The sequence below is a fragment of the Heloderma suspectum genome, chromosome 5 (genome assembly GCF_057233095.1).
Source record: "Heloderma suspectum isolate Gila_16-S chromosome 5, 16-S_ref, whole genome shotgun sequence".
In the NCBI taxonomy this organism is placed as follows: Eukaryota; Metazoa; Chordata; class Lepidosauria; order Squamata; family Helodermatidae; genus Heloderma; species Heloderma suspectum.
In genome coordinates, this window is record NC_139462.1 from 61815422 (window position 1) to 61838790 (window position 23369).

The 23369-nt window shown below is 41.5% G+C and overlaps 1 protein-coding gene across 1 annotated transcript; it reads left to right on the forward strand.

Annotated features, from left to right (window-relative positions):
• Nucleotides 1-132: 132 nt before the first annotated feature.
• On the forward strand, nt 133-22231 carry ABCE1 (ATP binding cassette subfamily E member 1). Its single transcript, XM_084856175.1, has 18 exons — nt 133-294; nt 5496-5664; nt 6539-6624; nt 7643-7740; nt 8142-8259; nt 9965-10102; nt 10265-10334; nt 12557-12653; nt 14539-14628; nt 15375-15496; nt 15903-16124; nt 17742-17801; nt 17890-17948; nt 18061-18171; nt 18256-18398; nt 18526-18648; nt 20191-20302; nt 20433-22231. The coding sequence occupies exons 2-18, from the start codon at nt 5562-5564 to the stop codon at nt 20478-20480; spliced, it is 1800 nt and encodes a 599-aa protein (XP_084712301.1). The 5' UTR covers nt 133-294; nt 5496-5561; the 3' UTR covers nt 20481-22231.
• The last annotated feature ends 1138 nt before the right edge of the window (nt 22232-23369 follow it).

Below are 23369 nucleotides of genomic sequence, written 5' to 3' on the forward strand. Positions count from 1 at the left end.
GTGTCGCTATACGATGACGTCAGACGCAGAGCCGTCGCCTCTATGCACTTCCGGCGCTCCATCTTGCCTATGGCGCTGGATAGCTCATCATAGGCCTCATCTCTATGGTGAGCGGCGCCGTCTCCTCCTTTTATGGCGGCGGCCATTTTGGCCGGGTGGCAGCCGGAGCACGTTGTCTCCGTGTCCAGCTGTGAGCCACGGGGCCCAGCGAGTCTCCCGTTCGCAGCCCCGTCCCCTTCCCCACCCCGTCCCGGACGCGAGGCTTCTCTTTCTTTCCCCCCTCAGCCTTTTTGGGTAAGTAGAAGCTGGCGGAGGGCGACACTCTCGCGCTTCTCTCTTTTCAGGTGGGGCCGCTCTGGCGGCTGCAGATAAGGCTGCTTGGGCCGCGGCCATCCAGCCCGAAGTAGGTGCTTCTCCGCCTCCCTCCTTTGCGTGGGGGAGACGAGCCTCGCATTCTCGTCCGCAAGAAGGTAGCGCAATCCCCAGCCAGCCCTGGGGCTGTACGTGGGCGGCGTGAGCCGGACCCCTTCATCTTCAGGGGTGGCCGAGCCTTAGTTCTTCCCTCCCCTCGTTCAACAGTAAATTTGGCTCTTTCAAGAGCCCCCCCCAGCACGCACGCACAGGCACTTCATCTTTTGCTTAGGCCCTTTTTGAGATGCCCCCTTTTATCCTAGATACATTATTCAGCCGTAAGGGTGAGGGCTTTTTCAGCAGTGGTGCCCCAATAATGAAGTCCTCCATGCCCTGAAAAGCTCACCAGGCACCTACACTGCAGTCTTCTGGGCCCCAAGCAAAAACATTTTTATTCATCCAGGTATTTCGATGATTCTCATATTTAAACATCGCATTTGGTGTTTTTGTTGTTGTGTTTTATAGTCTTGACATCAATTTCGAATGCACGCCACCCTGAAATACCAACAGGGCAGAGGGTGGCATATAAATGATTTGAATAAATAATCATAGTGGCAGATTAGATACTTTGAAAAGGCAAAATGTGTATTAGGGGGTTGTTTCAGCAGCTGTTGCTCATAACCTTCCTGGTCAGAGCAGCTGAAACAGTTAACATGGGTTCAGTAAGCCTTAATAAATCAGCTATGTGAGAACTGCAGTCTTGGACTCCTGGTTCAGCCACTTACATGCATATATGGGCAGGGGTGAGAGATTTTCAGATAATAGAGTAAATTCCCGTCTGTCTTAACTTTGCATTTCCCAAGCTAGAGTATTGACAGCAGTATTAACAATGAGGGAGATAACAGAATCTTCCCTGAAGTTAAGTAGTAGCAGAGGGGCTTTTTCAAGTGTCTTGAAGAAAATAACCAGTTGAGATTGGTAAATCCATTTGTGCTGGTAGATATGATTTGTTTCAGTATAAAGTAGTTTTGCTGCTTTGATGTAGTAGCCATTACGACATTAACATTTTTTAAAAGCCAAGTAACTCTTCCTGCAACCCCCTCCTGCTTAATGTTAGTTGTCTTGGCTGAGGAATGGAGTATCCCTGTTAAGTTTTCCATTGTGGGTTTTATGATGGCAGCCATTGTTCCCTCTCTGTGTACATGCAGGGTTGTAAGAACTGGTTCTTTTAAAAAGTAGCCGTTTTAGTCTTTTGCAGCAAAAGCAAGAGTCTTAGGCTACCTTTAAGGCTAACAGATTTATTGTGAGTATTGCTAACTTTCCACATAGCCTTTGTAAAATATCCTCACTCATAACGTTCCACCATATTAGGCAGTTCTAAAGGACCTAGAAGCCAGAAAGTATATAACTTGTAATGTAGGACAACTATAGGAAAGTGGTATAATAGAAAAAGGCTGCACAGAAATAGAAATCCCAGCTGGGATATAAAAAGGGGATATACAGAACTCTGCATACAGTTGGAGCTTTGCTTCCTGATCTTGTGTCAGCAATTATCTTTGCCAGAGAGACAAGCTTCTTCTTAATTTGCTGTAGCAATTATAATAAGCTAAGCTCTGGCTTTATGTTTCACCCTCTCTTACATGTGCTATTGGTCTCTTCTTTGTATCCTTCCCCTTGTGAGGAAGACTAAGATCTTTAGAAGAAAAAGGAGTTGGAGGGGCTCTGGTAGATTACAAAGGCAAAAGCGTCATTCCTTTGCATTTCTACAGGATGGTCTAGTAGTCAAATACCACGTATGTGGGAGAATATCATTAAATGGAACTCTTGGTCAGAATAACATACTAGAAATAGTACTATTTTCTGTGATAGTGAGATCTGTTCCAAGCAGAAAATAGAATCCTGTTTTATAGACAACTCTCTACTTATGCATGGGTGGTCCACTTTGATATTCTTGGGCGCCATTCTGTTCTCCTTATTGTGATCCAAGGGTCTAAGTATTCTGCCACACAAACAACTCTCAGTTAGCATACAGAGCCTATCTATCACTAATCTTTCCAGTTATGGAAAACATGCACTTGTATAGCATTCCATACAAATAGTACATGCACCTTTGTTTTACCTGAAAGCAATTTATATGAGTGAAAACTGTGGACAAGCCTCTTACCATATCTTGATTTATAAAAAACAAAAAACTTTGCTTTTCCCACTCTGCTCAGGTGTTGCTTTTCAGTGACATCGCTCTTCCTGTGCCTGTCTTTCATGAGAAACTCACCTTGAATTATCCTTACCATTCCCTTTCTCCTTCCTATGTCTCCCCCACTACTGGAATATAGAGTGAAAACTCCTTAGAGCAGGACTTTTTATTTATTTTGTTGCTTATGTTTTATGGGTGAAGTGTTAATGACTTCACGTGGTAAGATAAATAAGTCATCCTGTCCAATTTCTAGTGATCTGTGGGGCAAGAAGTAAATGATACAACTGAGGTTAGAGCATGATTGAGAAGTGGAAATTTATGTCTGAGGATAAAAGAGATGAAAAATATTAGGACATTTCTATCTGTGCTTTGGTTGGACAGTTAACAGCGGATCCCAGATGTAGGGGTTGTATCCAATGGTACTTTTAGAGTACACCCATTGAAATGGATGGGACAATGTTAGATTTAACGTTGGATTCAACCCTAGGAAAGGAAGTCTAATACATATAAAGGGGTGTTCTAAGTGTACAAAATAATTTGTCAGGAAATATCAGATTGGGAAAGCTTGCCTCTAGGGTGGGCCTACACAGTTTTGACCCACCAAATTGGATACAGCCACATACTGTGACCTGCTAAATGCCTGACAACTCTTATTATTTTATTATTATTATTATTATTATTATTATTATTATTATTATTATTTTATCTCAGGCAGACAGGTTTATGAAGCCTCTGATGGGCTACTATACATGGTCTGGTAAATAGTAGTTGAACAGGCTACCTCTAGAAGGAAGATTATGCAGTCCGATGGGAATAGCATCCCTTACTTTCCTTTTTCTCTGACTTTCTAATTATCAATCCTATTTCATTGTTTCAGTACTTAGTTATGTACTTAGTTATGTGTTATATCTGTCATGTGTCCTATTGTCATGTCTGATATGTAAGGTACTAAATATTCATATTGTGTTGCTTTGCTGGACATACTGATTTAAGGAATGATGCATTCCCTTATCTGAACAGTACCGTGCTTCACAATGTACTTATCTGGTATTAGCACATGTCAATCCCTAGTGGGGTCAAATTCCAGTGATCCAAGCATATTTTTAAATAACACCTCACTAGAAAATTGTGAATTCTGTTTGCTTTGTTCATTCATTTCATTCAATATGTTTATAAGGTGCTTTTCAGAGACAGACCCTCCCAAAGCAGCTTACACACAATAAAGGGGTTGGAAAAAAGCACATATAAATATACAAAACAGCACTATCAATATGGAGGAAATTAAAGGTGCAGTCCTATGCATGTTAAGACAAAAACAAAGCCCTACAACTTTCACCTTTTCCCAGTCAGCTGTGCTGGCCAGGAAATGCTGGGAGCTGTAGGATGTTCTTCTGTCTAAACTTCCATAGGATTGTGCCCTAAGTCAAGTTTGAGGTTCTTGACACATATGTTAACTACCTACTTGGGAAAAGCCAATTTGAACAAATAAATATTGCACCAAAGGGAAAGGAAGAGGACTGCAGAGATCAGATATCAGCTGATTGCTACCTCCCCCCAATTCTTGTAATGCCTGAATTTCGTGTCAGTGCACTTGCAGCTAAATAACTTGGCCAAAGAGTTATAACTGGAAGGAAGCTAGTATTTTGCTTACCTTATAATTTTGTAGCGTTCATTTCAGGAGTCATGGTAAGGTAGGGAGCGTAGTTGTCAGAGATAATTAGGGTTATGAAGAAGCAAAAGCGTGATATTCTTGAAGGCCATATAAGGTTGTTAGTACTCTAATTATTCTGCTGTACTGTCATTTCAGTTCCGTCTCTGCTAGTTTCAGTCTTCCATCAGCTTTCTTTGGTTGTATCTGAAATGGAATTCATTAATCCATTGTACGGAGGGTATTTATGTGGGTGTTATGTTAACTGTTCAGAACATGTGGCTATGGATTGGCCCATTGTATATAAATGCATTTTGGTTAGAACAACGCAGTATGCCAGTATCATAATGGCCCACCAGTTATCACACTGAAGTTTTAACATGGAGAATGAAATTACTCTGGTGTGTATACACACATGTTCTCTGGGATATATTTCTTTTGATAAAAAATGAGAAATAATTTGTCAACTTCAAATGGACAAGCAGTTAGAAGCCTATGGAGTTCTCCTGATCAAATGTGCTAATTCTGCTTTTGGAATGGTAATATGCAGTGTCTATTTGTTGTGCTGCTTAAAATTCCTACTGTCATACAGACCATAAAACTGTTTTAAAATATGATAAGATATGTCTTGTGTTACCAATATAATCTTTGAGAATAAGAAAGGGTGCCTGATATTTGTTCTTTTTAGCTTTCCCTGTTAAAAACTGGAACTTCTGTCAATGTTTAATGATTTGGACTAGTGTACAACTCTTTCCTGATTAATAGAAATGTCCCTTATTGTGGCATCGCTTAATTCCTGGCTGAATTATGAGGGATCTAGTAAAATAGACTAAACTCCTTGCCAACCAGGCTCAATCTTCAGAGAGGGAGGAGTATGTGTGTATGGCAGAGACAATCTGGGAGAGAGATACTGCTTAACCGAGCAGACCATTTCTGGATATATTAAAGCATCTGAACCACCAAAAGAGGAACAGCTGAGAGATGCTGGGTGCTATTTTTTAAGTTGTGAAGTATAATGATTAAGCCTTACTATTCCTGTATTGCTGATAAGCAGTCTAGAGAATAGATATGCACTCTGCTAAGTCTGACCCTGAAGAGTTGCCCTCAAAAAGAAAGGACAACAGGCATAGAGATAGAGATTGATAACATGAATCTAGACTTCACCAATGAAGACCAACTGCAGAAATGAAGTGAGAACTCATGCCTAAGTGTGCTTGTTCTTTGACTGCTCTTCCTTATCTAGCATTCTCCAATCCAGTATTTCCTTGCTCTTTATTAATCTTCCTGTTTGTTTTTGTCTAGAACTTCGTCTGTCCACCTCCATCATTTCAGAATCTTTAATTTGGGTATAATTCTAAGATCCTCACTATGGCTGATAAGCTAACAAGAATCGCTATTGTGAACCATGACAAATGTAAGCCAAAGAAATGCCGCCAGGAGTGCAAGAAGAGCTGCCCTGTGGTTCGAATGGGTAAGGAACTCAAGGATGCTTATACAGAAGTAGATTGTAAAAATGGGAAACTAGAGCAGTCAAAATATTTTAGGGAGCAATCCAATGGCCACTGGGCACTGTCTAGAGGGCCATAGGATTTTTCGGTTTCTGGGAACCATGGTTGGAACCAGGATCTGAACTCGGTTCCCAGAAACTGTGTTCCCCACACCCTCCCCTGCCCCCTCGTAGCTGATGTGGTTCTCTCTGCACTGGCTATGTCTCTGCACTTGGAAATGGAGCGTGGAGACGGGGGAAAGGAGGCGGTCTTGAGGGAGGGGAGGAGACCACGGAAGCTGCTTTACAGCGCTTCCTATCAAGTCTTCAGGCCCCTCCCTGAAGCTGTGCCTAGACAGGTGAAATGGCCCATCTAGGCAAAAATGCAGGGCGGTCGGAGCATGGAGGCGAGGATCGCCTCCCGACACCCTGCATTAAATAGTCATCAGCCTCCAAATTCAGAGGCCGATGAGTATCTCCATAGGACTGCACCCTAAGTTATAGATTCCTAGCCTCTAGAGTCATATTTGCAGGTACCCAGAGTATAATCTGCCATCTAATCTTCATTAGTTCTTAATTTTAAATCAGTTGCATATGAAAATATTGTCAAAGAGATAGGGATAGGTTGCGATCATCAGAACTTTGAATACCGCATTGCCTGCTTAGAGACTCATTCAGGACTACTTGAGATCTCATTCATAAATTTATGCCATGCATGGTTTCTCTGCCACATTCCATGCTAATGCTTAGAACTATAAGAATATAGTCCAGAGAGCTTCAGCTATTGGGCGGTATAGAAATGAAATAAATAAAAATGAAAAAATAATATACCTTACCTTTGAATATTCTTTTTCACCAGGAAAATTGTGTATAGAGGTAACATCACAGTGCAAAATAGCTTGGATTTCTGAAACGTTATGCATTGGCTGTGGTATTTGCATTAAGGTAAGGATTATGTCTAGTCAGTCATTATCATAGAAATTAACATGTTTGAACTTCTTCACATTCTCTCCCCCACCATACATGATGAGCTTCTTGGGCTTGTGTACTTCCTCCCTGCCCTTCTCCCAGACATCCAAACAAACATGGCAAGAGCCCTGTTCCTGGTTTCACCATACATGTAAGGGATGGCCTGGTGTAACCTGTGAACAGTCTCACTTGACTGCTTCTCATGACACAACAACCAGTTTGCATATCCAACCTCCATTTCATTGTCATGTCATGCAAATCCAGCGAGCGTGGGTTATGCAAGGCTTAAACAGCCCTCACATAACTCTAGAACCAGACCATCATTGTTTAATCCTTGCATAACCCACGCTCACCAGGTTTGCACAACATGACAACCCCCAAGCAAGGGTTGGATATGCAAAGGGGTTCCCAGGGCACTGCAGCTCATCATGGGTTAAACAACTATGTCATGCAAACCAGGTCATTGTGTGTCTAGAAGTATAAAGGGGAAGTTCTACTCTTTAATATAGATTGATCCTGCTTTTCTAAGCCAATGCATTGCAGCATGAATTCCATTATATTGATTGCTTGTTTTTATTTTGTTTGTCTTATAAATCTTAACTTGGGATTTCCATCCCACTCTCACTACCTCTCCCAAGTATGCTACTCCAGATGACCACATCATTAGGACAGTTAGTGGTGTGTTGATTGCTTTATAGTTTTGAGGTCTCATAATCCTGGGAAACATGTATGTGAGTTAAGAATATTTAGATTTGGCTTCGCACAAGAGAAGGCAAATGCTCTGAACATCCTGGTCTACGTGGAGATTTTTTTCCTCTCAAGGCTGTTTCAAGAGGAACTTGAGAAACTTATTAATTATCCCTTGTAGCCTGTTAAAGTCTAAGTAAAATAACTATGTTATAAAATATAGTAGGGTTACATTGGAATATTTAGCACTGATTGGTATGAAAAAGGAAATATGAGCAAAACCAATTTTGTAATGTTTGTGTTACAGAAATGTCCCTTTGGAGCCTTGTCAATTGTTAACTTACCTAGTAACCTGGAAAAAGAAACAACACACAGATATTGTGCCAATGCCTTCAAACTTCACAGGTAAAATCCCCGGAAAAATATTAATATAAATTACATGTAATTTGATCTAGATGTTTATAGGAGCAGGTGTGTGTTTTGTTTGTGTCATTTTCTATAATATGGTCTGAATGTATTCACCTTCGGCAAAATCCACTGTTGTGTGAGCAGAAGTTCGCTTGCACAATGAGATTTTCTGCTTTCACTGTCAGCCCCCATGGCTCCCGAAATCTGCTTGGGAGGGTCCCCTAATCCTCCAGAGCAGATCTTGAGGATGCATTGAGAGAGGTAGAGGGGATCAGCTCATTCCCTGTTGTGCTGATTGAGAGATGGAAGCATAATGAATAAATATGAATATATTCTGCCTTGCTTTAGATAGTGCTGTGTCCATTCACTGTTTTGTTACCTTTGGTTACTTTATAAAGGTTGCCTATTCCACGTCCAGGAGAGGTGCTGGGGTTGGTTGGAACGAATGGTATTGGAAAGTCAACTGCCTTGAAAATCTTAGCAGGAAAACAGAAACCAAACCTTGGGAAATACGATGTATGTATTGCAAATATGTACCAAGTAGGATGCTCTAACATTTTAAATGTGTTTTTATTTCTTGTGCAAATGAAAACTAGTAGAACAGCAGCAATACTTGGACTTCGATATACTTGGAACCTGTATAATAATTAGGAAGCATTACTAAGAAAAGAAATGTACAACTACTGTTGTCATTTATTTGGCGATGTTACCGTCACTTTCCAGTAGGGCTACAGGATGGTGGATGGGGGAAGGGAGGATGTTGAGAGAGTGAACATCATAGAGCAGCAATGATGATAAGTATTACTTTAAGTCAGGAGTGGGGAACCTTTTTCAGCCTGAGTACCAAATTCCAAAATGGGGAAAGTCTTGGGGGCTACATTCCATGTGTGGGCGGGGCCAGAGGCAGCCTGAACAGGGCCAAACATGATTATTACCATTTTAAATAAGCAGGGCAAGGCTTCTGCATGTCTACTCAGAAGTAAGCTGCTCTCCTGCCTGCAAGGATGCACACCTCAGTTCTGTGCAGCAGCTCAATTCTTTGCAGGGGATGTATAAGCTAATTGCCTTTAAACAGCCTCTTATCTCTGATCAGTGATTGGAGATAATAGCAAAAGAAGCTTGTGACCCGCTGGGGACCCCCAGGAGCTGCATCTGGCCACAGGCTGGAGGCTCCCCGTCCCTTCTGTAAGTACTTTGGCACTCTGCTCCCATCAATCTTTCTTCCATTACCCTCTTTTCAGAATCAGTTCTTTATTCTTTTCTGCCATTCCACCTTTCTAGCTGTACATTGGATTAAGTACACAGTGCATTTAAGCACATCCTTCATGTGTAGTATTCATGGGGACTAGGTGTATGTGGAGAATTTTACCCCAAAGCTTGAGTCAGCGTATCATACTTGGGGGGGAAAAAAACCTCTCATGGTATAATTACTAATGATATCCTTATGTCTCTGTAAAAAGTTTTAAACCTTAGATTTCTGTGGGAAAATGCATAAGTAAGCATGTGGTTATGACTTACCAATTCTGGCTATTATCAGTAAGGTTATTAAAGTTAACGTTTTTCTACAAGAAGTTAACTGCCAAAGGGAAGATCAGACTGAGTTTTGCTAGCTATATTCTATACAAGATGCATATTCTAAATTGTGCATTGAAGATATTCCTTCTACATAATTCTCTTCAAACTTGCTTCCAAAAAATACTGGCTGGCAATTTCTCTGATCTAAATGTCCGCATGTGAGCACGCTCCTCCCTTCTGCTTCTAATCAACAACCTACAGTCGGCTGGGAGGTAGGTTGTGAGCTTGACCTGTGAACCCAGAGCACTGGATGGTTTAGGGGCTAAACAGCCTAGTGGTTAACTGATGGTTTGTTGTTGGGTCACACTCACAATCTACAACCCTGCCAATCGTAGCTTGTTGATTAAAAGTGTGTGCAAGGAGTGTGCGGGAGACAGCGTGCACACTCACTCCCACTTGTGAGTGGAATTAACCCATGATTTGCCATTACGTGTGAGCTGGGTCAGTGTGGAAGAAGTAAGGGGAGCTGTAAGCTGCTGATCTTTAGCTGCAGCTTTTCCTTTATCGTGCACCTAATGTAAGTCTGGAAGCCCACTTCCCCCTCATAAGCACTTGAAACATGTTCTCAAAATGCCATTTGATGTAATCTTGTCCTGAGGCTTGTTTTTGCACCTCTCAAATGCTTACTTAAAATACTTCTGTACAGGACCCACCCGATTGGCAAGAAATCCTGACTTACTTTCGAGGATCTGAATTACAGAACTACTTCACAAAGATCCTGGAAGATGACCTCAAGGCCATCATTAAACCCCAGTATGTGGACCAGATTCCTAAAGCTGCTAAAGTGAGTAGAATAATTGCCTAAAGGATTGGCGGGGGCAGGGCGGGGGGAGAACAGGCAAGTTTTTCATGAAAGATTTAAAGCAGGTTCTCAGTTTTATTCAGAACAGGCTACTTTAGTATGCTATCTCATATTGTGGCTCTGATTGTTGTCCTATTGTGACAGGGAACAGTGGGCACCATATTGGACAGGAAGGATGAAACTGGCACACAGACTATTGTATGTCAGCAGCTTGGTAAGTAGTATTTTTTTCATAAAGGTATTGAGGGTACCATTTATAGAGTAACTTTAATTACTTCTAAGTAGATGTTTTTAAAACATTTAGGGAGCAATCCTATGGCTGCTAGATGGCCATAGGATATCTGGTTTCCCGGAGAACCGACCTCCCCTCACTTCCACGCTGCCTTGGAGGCAGCGCGGAACAGCCCCGTCCTCCACACTCGCAGGAGGAGCACAGAGCAGCCATAAAGGGGTGTTCCAGGGCAGGGAGTGTGTCGTACAGCAGCCTCCTCCCCCTCTCAGCACTCCCACGGCTAAACTGCTGCAATCAGCTGTCTAGCTGAAAATGCAGGGCAGGAGAAGCGTGGCGGGAACAATCCCCTCCGTGCTTCTTCTGCCTTGCTTTGGATAGGTGGTCGCCTCCAAGTTCGAAGGTGGACGCCTACCTGAATAGGATTGTGCCCTAAATTACAGACTGTTCAGTGCGAAATGATGTTGTGTATTAGCTGCTAATGAAATAATACTTCAGAGTGTTTTTAAACTTCTGCTTATCTATGCACATTTGTATCCTGTCCTTATGTCCCTGAAATGGGACCTCCAGGGCAGCTAAAAGTGGGTGGGATCCAGACTCAATTAGTCACAGTTTAGTCCCATTGAAATCCATGGAACTTAAGTTAGTCATGATTATCTTGCCCCATTGATTTCAGTGGGACTGAAGTGTGACTAGATCCAGCCATAATAACACTAATTAAAACAACCAACAATCCAGTGATAACAAAGAAATCCAGAGTAACAAAAATTACTGAGTGGAAAGCAAAGCTGATAGCAGCAACTGAAAACAAGCCCATTGAAAAAGCTGCAGACCAAATCTGGTTCATCTGGAAGCCAAAGCCAAATCCAGCCGTTGGGTTCTCCAGGTGGCCATGCCCCTCAACCTTGTCCATGCCCCCTTTCCCCCAACTACTGATCGTTTGGTGGTTTTCCAGCTTTTGTGCAGGTTTTCCCAATTCTAAAAGGTTGAAATGCCTCTCCGAAGGCATAGCTACTGGCTGGAAGAGCTTTAAGCTACAATATGCTTCATATTTTTGTAGTTTTGGCCCCACCAATTTTCCTTTGGTCCCAGCCACCATTGGAATGCTGTCCCCAAGATCTTCTCTGAAATTGAATTCAGCCCTCGGGTTGAAAGAGGTTCTACACCCCTGCTATAGCGACCTGTGCTTCTGATCCCAGGATCCAAGGAGAGGCTTCCACATTCACTTCCATGCTGAGACACGTCCATGAAATATAGGAGGTTGGAACCAGAGCTCCCATGAATGGAACTCTGCTCATAGGATGCTCTTCCTGGAGGAAGAGGGGGAGATGATTTTTGCCAATTCCTCCTTTTCCCCCCTGCAGCCTGTTGTGCCCTCTGAAATCTGCTCCTGAGAGTTTGGGAAGGCCCCCTGGATCAATGTATGAGGTAGAGTGGCAAGCTATGAAGAAAGAGGGAATCAGCAGTAATCCCACCACCACAGCAGGAGCCTCTGCTTGGATTTCAGTTCCTTCCACAAACTGAAGGAGCCATTAGACCTGGAGCTGACCCTAGGGGTGCAGGGGTTTTATACCACCTGAAGCTGGGACTTCATTCTCTGAGGGTTCATCCTCTCCAACTACTAGGTAAAGCTACCCGGTTTAACTTCAACTTTTTTTAATCTAGTACAGATTAAAATCTCCAGTTTTGTTCATATAAAGGCTGTCTAGTTTTTCTCTGTGGTCTACTGATAAAAGGAGCCAGTGTGCTTCTCCCAGGATGGAAACAGCTGAATTTTACATTTTCAGAATGAGGGATCCAACATTTCCCCCCATTTCTTGCTCCCAGCAACCCTAGGGGCAGCTCCAAGACCAACCCATATCCCTCACATGAGCCTGATGGTAGAGCCTAATTTGAATGTCTGCAGACCCCTCCTCCCCCACTTCATTTTAGGCCTCTGGACTTGCAGACGTGACTTCACCATCAAGTCAGGTTTTTTCCCCTCCCCTATTTCCCCCCCACACCTGCCAGACTGCTTTTTGTAACATCTTTCCTGATGAAGAGATCTGAAGTTCTTGAAAGTTTGCCCATTTTATGATCTTTTGGTTGGCCTAATAACAGCATTACATTACACTAATACAAATCTTGATATTTTTCAGTGTAGCGAGTTTGCACTTTAGCACATTTTGTATATATTTGGGTTTGTTTGTTTTTTTAATCTTTTGCAGATTTGTCCCATCTGAGAGAACGAAATGTTGAAGATCTATCAGGAGGAGAACTTCAGAGATTTGCCTGCGCTGTGGTTTGCATCCAAAAGGCTGATATGTATGTAACACTTGTTTAACTGTAACTTTTCTCCTGTTAGAATATTTTCCCTGTGGCTAGAATGAACTGATCTGTCCTCCTGTGACTGAGTTGTTGAAGAGTTGTGTCCTCCCTTTTTATTTAATGATGTTTGTGTTTGTAGTTCACTCTGCTGTGTTTAATTTTCACCCACTTTGCCATACTGGCTAGGAATTTCGAACATTCAAAACTAATTAGACCTTAATTTTCTCATTTCTAAAATATATTGTGTCCTGGGTCACCAAAAAGCTGATCTCACTAGAAATGAGCTGTGCTCGTTGGACATATGAGACTTCTGATTTGTACTGAGCTTGGGATAAACTATAGTGATGTGTAAGTGTTGGAGGCTGGCAAAAGTCCATAATAGTCGGGTGGATGGGGGGAAATTGGTAGGTTTTAGCATTGTATGTGTCACAAAGCTTTCAATGTTTTATTTCTAAAAAATGTGTAAGCATGTCTGCCTGTTGGTAATACAGATTATTCTTTTTTGCTAAGTTTTGACAGAATATTCAGAATGTATTATTCAGCATGCACATTTTAAAATATACACATTTTGCATTAGGGATGCTCAATTTGGAAGACGGCTCTATTCTGTAGACAGTGATGCTGGGACTGGAAGTATGTTCTGCCGCATCATTTTCCCTCTTCGCATTGGTGTTCACTTCCTAGCAAAGTTTGCCCCAGGTAGCAGCAAGGCCTAGAGTGTTATGGAGCAAATACGTCAAATGTGGGAAAGCAGAGCTGAGGAATAAATGAGATTCTCAAAGTACTCCTTAAGAAGCAGACTGGCAATGGTACTTTGCCATTCTGGAGTGCGCATAAAATAGCAATACAGTAAAATGTATAAGAAACTCACATGGTGCTCTCCATATGTAACATTTAATCTACTTCCCTGGATCATTTTTTGTTGGAAAAATTTTGCCCTGGGACAAAAAAAGCAGCCAACATGCAAAATTCAGTCGATTTCCAGGGATATTTTTTGTTCCAAGGCACTTTTTGTGTACAGAACAAAAGCTGTAAATGGCAAGTGACTGAAATTTGGAAACATTGTCACGGCCACGGTAGTACGCAATCTCCTAGAAGTACTGTGCTGTAGGTCTACTTCTGTGTAAATTCTATGATGAAAAGTGCAACTGAGGTAAAATTTACCCTATGTCATTGGGAGAAAATGATTTTTTCCCACAATTTCACAACTTCTAACAGGTTGGGGGCGGGGCGGATTTGGTGAGTGAAACTGAGCAAATTGCTCCGAACGGCCCTAACAAATTTTAACCAGATACAACTGCTTAGCAGGCTGGATCTCTGTGCTTGGCTCATCCAATTGGCCATCACTGCTTTATGTGATAGTATGATGGAACAAGAAGGATGCAAATGCAAGAGCAGGTTTATAGGTTTAACAAATGGGACCTGCAACAAAATGTTGCAGTGTATTCTTACTCCATAATAGGAGTGCTCCTGTTCGGGTTTCCAGCTAACCATTCCCTCCAGTATACCAGTAATTGTAAGGGTTCAAGCAGCCTGATTCTCTTCTCCCCCACCCCCAGGTGATTTTTTTCCCTTTCCAATTGACACTCAACATTCTCTGACTCCAGAAGGCTACTGAGCATGCTCAGTCCTCATAGGACTGTTTGGGGGTTTGTTTTGTTTGTGTTTTTTGCTTCCCTTTTGTTTTTAAATATTTTGTGTTACTTGAGGTTAACCTGAGCATGCTGATAATCCCTCTTATTCCTCATTGGCTCCTTTTAGGCTCCAGTCCTATTGACACTCAGCCCACCTGAGCTCATTATTAAAGGAAATTATGTAGTTTAATGAAGGATGTATATTACATTTGATGAACTTAAAGCCTGTTTTCCTTTCCTTGGAATAGTTTCATGTTTGATGAGCCCTCCAGCTACCTAGATGTTAAGCAGCGTCTGAAGGCTGCCATTACTATTCGATCTCTAATAAACCCAGACAGGTAAGTACTGTACAAATCTGGCCTTTGTAAATGGAGTCATAAATTCAGTTAAAATGGAAGTAATATCTTCCACCTCTGATAGAGATTTACTTCAATTTCCAGGTGTCATATTTAGATCCATTTGTAGTACTGTTCTGTCCTGAAGAGCCTGAATCAATATGAGGTTTTGTGATTTGAGCTGGGACAGAAATTAGTATGCGTCATCTTAAGTACCTGTTTTCTGGATTCACTGTCTGATGCTGTTAATTTTTAGCTTCACCTTAGAAGCAATAGGACTTGACATTTCTTGCTCCTGTGAGATACCTCACAGATTTCATTGTCTTTCCTAAGAACATCCAAGTCATCATCTTTAAAGTCACTATGACAACTTTGTCTGCCTTCCTATATATTTCTTTAAAATTACCTAACTTTAATTCTCACCTTAATCGTGTGGTGTTGCATCTACTTTTTCAAAGAAATTATCGGGTGAATCAAATGAGTTTACTTTATTCTCAAATTGATGTTCTGGTAAAATAATGCTGATAGAATTTGCAATGCTTGCAATTTACCATTGTGCTCATAATACACAGTTAAATGGCCCTACATATTGATAATTATACCATGTACTAGATCAGTAGTAGAAAAATCTAATGTTGCTTTTGTTTGTAACATTTTTCCTTGAATAATCTGAAATGAAGACTCATATTCAAACCTCTAAACTGAGCCCTTTACTGTAAAATAACAGATTTCTAACATTTATTTTCCAGGTACATCATTGTTGTAGAGCATGACCTGAGCGTGCTAGATTATCTTTCTGACTTTATCTGCTGCTTATATGGTGTGCCAAGTGCTTATGGTGTCGTCACTATGCCTTTCAGTGTAAGAGAAGGTAACTATTATTAAATCTACTTTCTTTCCTGTGTTCTTTCTATCCATGCTGTAAAGTGTGTGCGTGCGTGCATGCTTTCTAGGTGCTCTGTGACCTCATACTTACCATGAAATAGGTGATATTAGCAAAATAATTGACCTTTATTGTACTTATCCTGTTTGATATGGGAGTTAAGTTCATTTGTATAGTTCTATTTTTTCCCTTCTTTATATGTTTCCTCTTAATACCATGAAGATAATATGATTTGTGCATTTCCAGATGAAGACCTTGCTACAAAGTAGCCCGGGATGGAGCTGACTCTTATTCTTTGATAGTCTCTCACTCTGCTCTCTCACAATCAATTATCTCCCTATAATCTTATTATTGGTTTGGTATTCTTACTAATGAAAGCTTCTCTTCTTTACAGGCATAAATATTTTCTTGGACGGCTATGTTCCAACAGAAAACCTAAGATTCCGAGATGCGTCTCTAGTTTTCAAAGTGGCAGAGACAGCCAATGAAGAAGAAGTTAAGAAGATGTGCATGTATAAATATCCTGGAATGAGAAAAAAGATGGGGGAGTTTGAGCTGTCAATCGTAGCTGGAGAGTTCACTGACTCTGAGATAATGGTGATGCTGGGTGAAAATGGTGAGTATCCTTCAGTTTGGAAAAATCAGTGCAATTAGTTTTGCAGGGTTTAATCCAAAGGCTGTGTTAGGAGCAGTCTGTCACTAATTCCCATTAAGGATAGACTGGGGGATATACACGAAAACTACAGGAGTTGGGTTTTAGCTGCTTCCTGGCCTCATCCAAACCAATAGCAATATTTCAAAGTGTTGAATGTCTCAGTGGATGGTAGTAAAACAATTGTGTAGATTGAAAATTCTCACTCGAAAGGGAAAGGAGGTAGTAGTGAAGTTTATTAAAATAGAAGTAAGCTAGTCTTTTACAATTAATCAAAATGTAAGTCTATAGCTCCTTATTTCATATTACTTTGTAAACTTCAATATTGCAAGATAATCCTGCCATACATGCATAACTGTTGAGGGAGCTTGTTGTACTGGGTGGGGTGCTGTTTTTATTTATTTTATTGTTGTGGAGTTTTGTTCTGTTTTTAATTGAGTTTTTAATCTATTTCTTTTTAATGGTTGTTCTAACTAGGTTTATTTTAGTCTCGGTTTTTATTACTTTTAGCCATTTTGTTTGGTGGAAAGGCAGGGTGGAAATCAAATAAATAAAATCTGTATTAATCTGGAGACCTGATTTACTCTGGGCTCAGTCAATACAGATTCTTTGGATTACCAAGAGGAAATTAGACCACTTGTGAAAGGAAAGACAGTTTATTAATAGAAAATGGATGCAGAATAAAAGTCAGACAGCTAGAAATTGTTAACATGTGAATTGGTGCCGGCTTGATACCAATCTCTCCATATGAGAAGCCTACAGAAATTGCCAAATATACATGGGTCCTACTCTTAAGAAATGAGAACTGCCCTTTATTCTATACTTGGTACATCTAAAAAACAGCATGTAGGACACTGTGTCAGTTCAACACACCTGACCTGACTCCTCTCCATTTCTTCCAGTGTCAAACTCACTACAACATCTGCATTCAGTCAAGCATGGACTCTCAGTTGATCTCTAAAGTTGTGACAGAACATAAAACAGAGGGAGCAGTGTTTGAGGCATGTGGGGGCCCCCAGCCATTTAGGGCTCTAAAAGTCAAACCTCCAGCACCTGGAACAGCACTGAGAGCTTGTGCATCTGGAACTCTGTGAGCTGCCCCTGTCAGTTAGCAGTCAGTCAACGACACTAGTTGAGGTTTCCAGTCTTTCAGGGTAGCACCATGTAGAGCACATGACAAGAGACTGAGGGTGCAGTCCTGTTCCCACTTACTTGGGAGTAAACCCCATTGAATTCAGTGGAACTTACTTCCGAGTAGACAAGATTGCTCTATAAGAATACTATAGCAGCTTGCAGTATACATGCGAGTAAAAACAATACTGAACCTGCTTTTATAAATGGGCTTTCTCTGCACTTCTGCTCTTTTAGTAAGACATGTTTACTTAAGTAGAGGTAATATCTCCCTGAATATTAATGCGGTGGCTCTGATGTCTTTCAGATACCCATAAAAGGTATTATTCTCCCAAAGCATTGCCAGTGTTATTATATGCAGATAAATCCTTGTGTGTGTGTTTTTAACTAAAGACCAGCCCCAAATTATGTTTTAGCAAGGCGTTTGATATTTTTTGTTTTATCTTTTAGGAACTGGCAAAACAACATTCATTCGCATGCTTGCAGGGAGACTTACGCCTGATGATAAAAGTAATGTTTGTGTATTGATTTAACATACAGTTTAAAACCTTGATTTCATTCTTATTGACCATGACTTCATGCAGCCTGTCTCTTACAGGTGAAGTACCAGTTTTAAATGTTAGTTACAAGCCGCAGAAGATCAGTCCTAAGTCTACTGTAAGTGTTGCATCTTTCTTTCAGTTTTACATTTTCTGGGCATAAGTAATGGAAAAGACGTAAGAAGAATTAGAGATACTTTGATCTAAGTGTGAACTTCTTATTTGTACAGGGAAGTGTACGTCAGCTACTTCACGAAAAGATTCGAGATGCCTATACGCATCCACAATTTGTGACTGATGTAATGAAGCCTCTGCAAATCGAGAATATAATTGATCAAGAGGTATTATCCATGTGATACCATGTTTGGTTGTGATGGGTCTTCACTAAAACACCAAGTGAACTTCTAAATTGTTGCTTCTATCAGGTGCAAACATTGTCTGGTGGTGAGTTGCAGCGGGTTGCTCTTGCTCTCTGTCTTGGCAAGCCTGCTGATGTCTACCTGATCGATGAACCTTCTGCGTACCTGGACTCAGAACAACGTCTGATGGCAGCTAGAGTTGTCAAACGGTAAGCTGAGTACAAGATGGGGGAAGAGTGGGATGGGTGCATTTTTTAAAAGGCTTCACTGGTATCTGAAGGTTAATTCTTTTTTAAAACAATTGCAGAAGCTTCATAAAATCTCTTTTTATTTCAGTTTCATTCTCCATGCCAAAAAGACTGCCTTTGTGGTAGAGCATGACTTCATCATGGCTACCTACCTAGCAGATCGTGTCATTGTATTTGATGGGATTCCATCCAGGTGCACAGTGGCAAACAGGTAACAAGCAGCATGGGCAGGCAAAAGAGAGAACCTGTAGTGCATAACTTTGAGATGAACTGCTTCTGAATCAGGGAAGGAACCACAGTTTTCACCCAAGCCATGTGGTGGTTCTTTGGTTTCATAATGATGCCTTATCAGTGTGTGGAATTGTCATGAACCAGTCAACGAAAAGCCAGTCTTTCCTGGCCTCACTCTGGAATCTTGTCACAATCGACAGTAATGATAAGTTCTCAGTTCTGCGCATATTTCATCCCTTGGATAGCATTGCAGCTCAGCACAAGTTGAAATACAGAAATAAGATTGTAATAATGCAGTGTTAATTAATTGTATTAGATGAACTCGCATATTCATTGGGGGGGTGGCTTGGCAAGGGCAGGGGAAAGGGTCCACAGAGGGTGCCCAACCCTCTGTGGGATGGATTAGGCTGTGTGCCGGAGGTTGCCCTTCCCTGATACCATCTTGGAAAGGAATAATATTGAAAGCAGAAGTAGAAAGATGGGAGCGAATAATGTTAATAAGGGGGCTGATTTTAAAGAGACCAAGGTAAATATCGAAGGGTGCAATCCTATGCATGTTTAGACAGATTAAAAAAGTCCTTCAACTCCCAGCATGCCCCAGCCAGCCATGGTGTCTGGGGCATGCTGGGAGTTGTAGGACTTTTTGCTGTCTAAACATGCATAGGATACATTGTGAACTTAACAAAATAGGAGGAGGAAATAAGTGAAAACAAAGGATTACTTTTTAATAGAAGTAGAAGTCGGGGGAATGGAAGTTATGCTCTAGCTGTCCGCTTCCCCAAGACATTGCAGATTTACAAGGCAATTAAATGACAGTACCACACTGAGTTTAGTGCTTCGCCACAGAGATCAGGGACCTCTTTTGGGGAAACCCAGATGGGTGCTCATTTCAAGCTTCTTTGTCTTACTTCCAAAGAAACCTGTATTTTATTTAAAGACACCAGTTTCTCTAACAATTGCTAGAAGTAAATAACCCACTTAAAACGCTACTTTGCTGGTTGCTCATCTATAACTGCCTTTTCGATAGCTCTTACTTAAGGTCAACATAGAAATGTAGTATAGGTATAGATGGGTAAACACCCCCCCGAAAACTCATGATTCAAGATTTATTCTTTCCAAGCTTTTCTAGAAAATTATTTGAGATCTGGTGTATTCCAAATGTTTCCCTGCCAACTCTGGTATCCCAAGCCTTCCCTGCAGCTGACTTCTCACCACCTGCTTTGGGACCTCCTTTAGCCCCCCTTCCTTTCCCCAAATCTTAGCTTTCCACAGCAGTGACAAAGGATGCCACACTAGTCATTGAGCATGATTCAGAGTAATACTTTATTTGGGGGGTATTTATATACAGCTTTTCAGGCAAAACTCAAAAAGCAGTTTCCAGAAAAATGTTGATGCAGTAGTTGAGTTACTAGTCTTAGAAAGTTGCTGTTTGAGAACTAGGAAATTGTAAAATGGCTTTCATTTAATTACGAGCCGCTTGCTATCTTTAAGAAGGTAATACATACTTCTACCTTCTTTACAGTCCTCAAACTCTCTTGGCTGGCATGAATAAGTTCTTGTCTCAGCTTGAAATTACTTTCAGAAGAGATCCAAACAATTACAGACCAAGAATAAACAAACTCAATTCAATCAAGGTAAGAATAAGAGGCATGACAAATATTATACTTCCTTTCATACTCCTTTCCCTGTCTGCAGAGTAACTGTGGAGTTCTCTTTACTAGTCTTTTACATGAAACTGCTTAATGTTTTGCTTTTCTTTTCCAGGATGTGGAACAGAAGAAAAGTGGAAATTACTTTTTCTTGGATGATTAAAAGAAAAGTTGGTCATCAGTTTATAAAAGTGAAAACTTTGTTATATGAAATGCAATCAGGTTTTAAAATGCCATGCTCATTCCAGAGGTTAAAATAGAATGTTACTGTCAGGTAACACCTGCTGCCCAGTAGCAGTGTCAGAGTACCACTTTTTGTGCCTGACAAGGCCGTCTTTTGGATGTAATATTTCAAAACAGGCAGCTGAATTTATCATACCAAGAGACTATGTGGTTTTTCACAACAGGGATATTTGGGTTCAAATGTAACTTATTAATGTAGCAAGCGCTGACGTGTTTCCAATTTTAAGTCCTTCAGCTGTTTTCTGTACAAGATGGTTTACAAAAATGTCAAGATATAGACATTACTGTTTTAAAAAGATTCTGACTCTCCGTAAATGAGGGTTCCTCAAATAAATGACCCATCTAAATCTACAGCTGCTGTTTTTGAATGTCAGTGAGCCAAATGATTAAGCTTCAAACAACATGCATAGTCTTACCTTGAGGAGCAAGATTATAGGCGAGTTCTTAGTCTGTCTCACTAGTCTTAAGGCTGATGTGTTTTGTGGATGGATGAGAGGCTTCCATAACTATTGAATACATTAGGGGCACAATCCTATGGCCACTAGACAGTGTCTATACGGCCATAGGATTTTTTGATTTCTGGGGATCTGACTCCCCACCGCCTTGTAGGCAGCGCTGTTCATCCCCAGCTCTGTGCTCGTAAGAGCAGCGTGAAGCAGGCGAAAAGGGGGCATTCCTGGGGGCTGGGAGGGAACTGCAGAAGCACCATTACAGTGTTTCCTATGTGCAGTCTGGTCTCCTCTCCCCCCTCTGACGCACCCCAGCTGAAAGCAGTTGTCTAGCTGCAAATGCAGGGTGGCTGGGGCATGGAGGAGATCCCCTCCGCGCTCCACCCACCATGCATCGGATAGTGGGCTGAGTATCCCCGTAAGATTGTGCCCTAAACTAGCCTTCCCCAACCTGGTGACCTCCAGATTGTGTTGGACTACAACTCCCAGTGGCCTTGCTGGCTGGGGATGGTGGGAGTTGTAGTCCAACCCTATTTGGAGGACACCAGGTTGAGAAAGGCTGCATTAAACAAACTCCAGAATTGTTTTGATAGTTTGTACTTCCCACTGCTGTGTGTGCACGCACGCGCATGTGTGCGCGGGGGGGGGGGGGTTGCCAGCAGCTGTGGCATCAGCTAGTGATGTCACCTGCATACTAGTTGGAGCTCTAGTTGATTTGATCCACATATCATTGTTGTTATTGGAGTGTTCCTATCCTGCTCCTGCACCAAAAAAAAAAAAAACTACCAGAGCAGCTTACAAATTAGTTAAAAGAACACACTGGGATTATTTGCATGACATAACAGCCCAGTGTGGGGAATGTGTGGCCACCATTTTGAATATCAACCCCCTGCTCAGGGGTTGTTGTGTGAACCCAGTGAGTATGGGCTATGTATATGCAGTGAGGCTTCTGCAGGCACTGTGCCTTGTCTTAGGTTAAATAACCCACAGTGAGTTACAGCATGTCATCTGAACCTGGCCAGTACAATAATTCTTTAGCTTTAGATGCATGAACTGGTTTTACAAGATTGTGCTTTCATTATATGTTTTCAAAGAATTTTGTGTGTTTGCACATACAGCTTGGGTAATAGAAATACACACATTTGATTTTGCATGCTGCAATTCCTGGGTAGTATAACTGGGAATGAGCAAAGTGGGGAGCATGCTGCCTCCTATGCACTCATTGATTCTGCCAAAATAATTAACTTTGGCTACCATCTTCCTATTGGAGTGGAAACTTGCGAAACATCCTGGAGCCACTGGCCGCTTTTGTACATAACATTAACCATAGTTTAGCACTCTGTCCATGACCAAAGGGAGTGTGTGCAAAGCACCAGACTTGTGGTCTCTGCTCCTGCCACAGTTGGGAAAAATAAACCAGCATTGTTTAACTTTACCCAATTCCTGGTTTTTCATGACGTTAAGATAAAGGGCTGGTTCATATGATCAACGGAGCCCACTGTGGCTTATTAAACCAGCGATGGGTTGTGGGTGGTTTGTTAACCACCCCAGCAACTCAACCTCACTGGGTTTGGACATCACAATAAGCTATGGCAACCTCCTGCCACACCTTGAATATTCACAATGGCCACTAGCATGCACCACAGCGATTGTGCAAATCAGGTCAATCTCTAGTCAATTGCTAAAGAATCCAGCACTTGTAGATGGCTTCATTATTTGACTATAATACATCTTAAACCCCAGTTCCTGGCTTGCATGTGATGAATGACAAGCCAGGAAGGAGACAACGTGAAACATTGCTGGTCTATTCCCCCTAGTCATGCAGGAGAAAGAGCCTTGCTTGGGCTCCTTTCTACTTGTGCATTGCATGCAAACCCTCCCACACTACCCAGACTAAGATTAACTGAAGCATTTGAGAATAAATTTGCATGATTGCATCTTTGAACCTAGTGAACTGAGGGGTTTTGAAGATCATTCCAAATAATTTTTACTGCATAGGCTAATCCCAAAACTGATGGCCTTATCTTCACATCTGCCTTTACCACCCAGCTATAAACACAATATCCTGGCCAACCTAATCTTCACAGATCTGGGATGAACGTAAAAAGTAGCTGCCATATTTATATTTATGCCATATCTCACAATCTAAATGCTCTTGGACATGATCATAAACAATCTAAATGCAGGAGGTATGATACTGCACATGTTCTGCACGTAAGGGACCAGCTCATTGAGCACCGACTTCTGTGCCCTTTTAAAAACTGTTCTCCATTTGATTGTACCGTTTGCACTTCTCCCTTTTATAAAGAATTGTCTGTAACAGTGTTTGATACTTTGCTTCTAAGGCAGCCAGATCTGTA

Bases quoted from the DNA above. Each gene is read 5' to 3' on its own strand.
- ABCE1 (XM_084856175.1), top strand. From the start codon at position 5,562: ATGGCTGATAAGCTAACAAGAATCGCTATTGTGAACCATGACAAATGT. The intron at 14,629-15,374 runs GTAAGTACTGTA...TTTATTTTCCAG, and splicing joins TCTCTAATAAACCCAGACAG to GTACATCATTGTTGTAGAGC. The intron at 15,497-15,902 runs GTAACTATTATT...TCTTCTTTACAG, and splicing joins GCCTTTCAGTGTAAGAGAAG to GCATAAATATTTTCTTGGAC.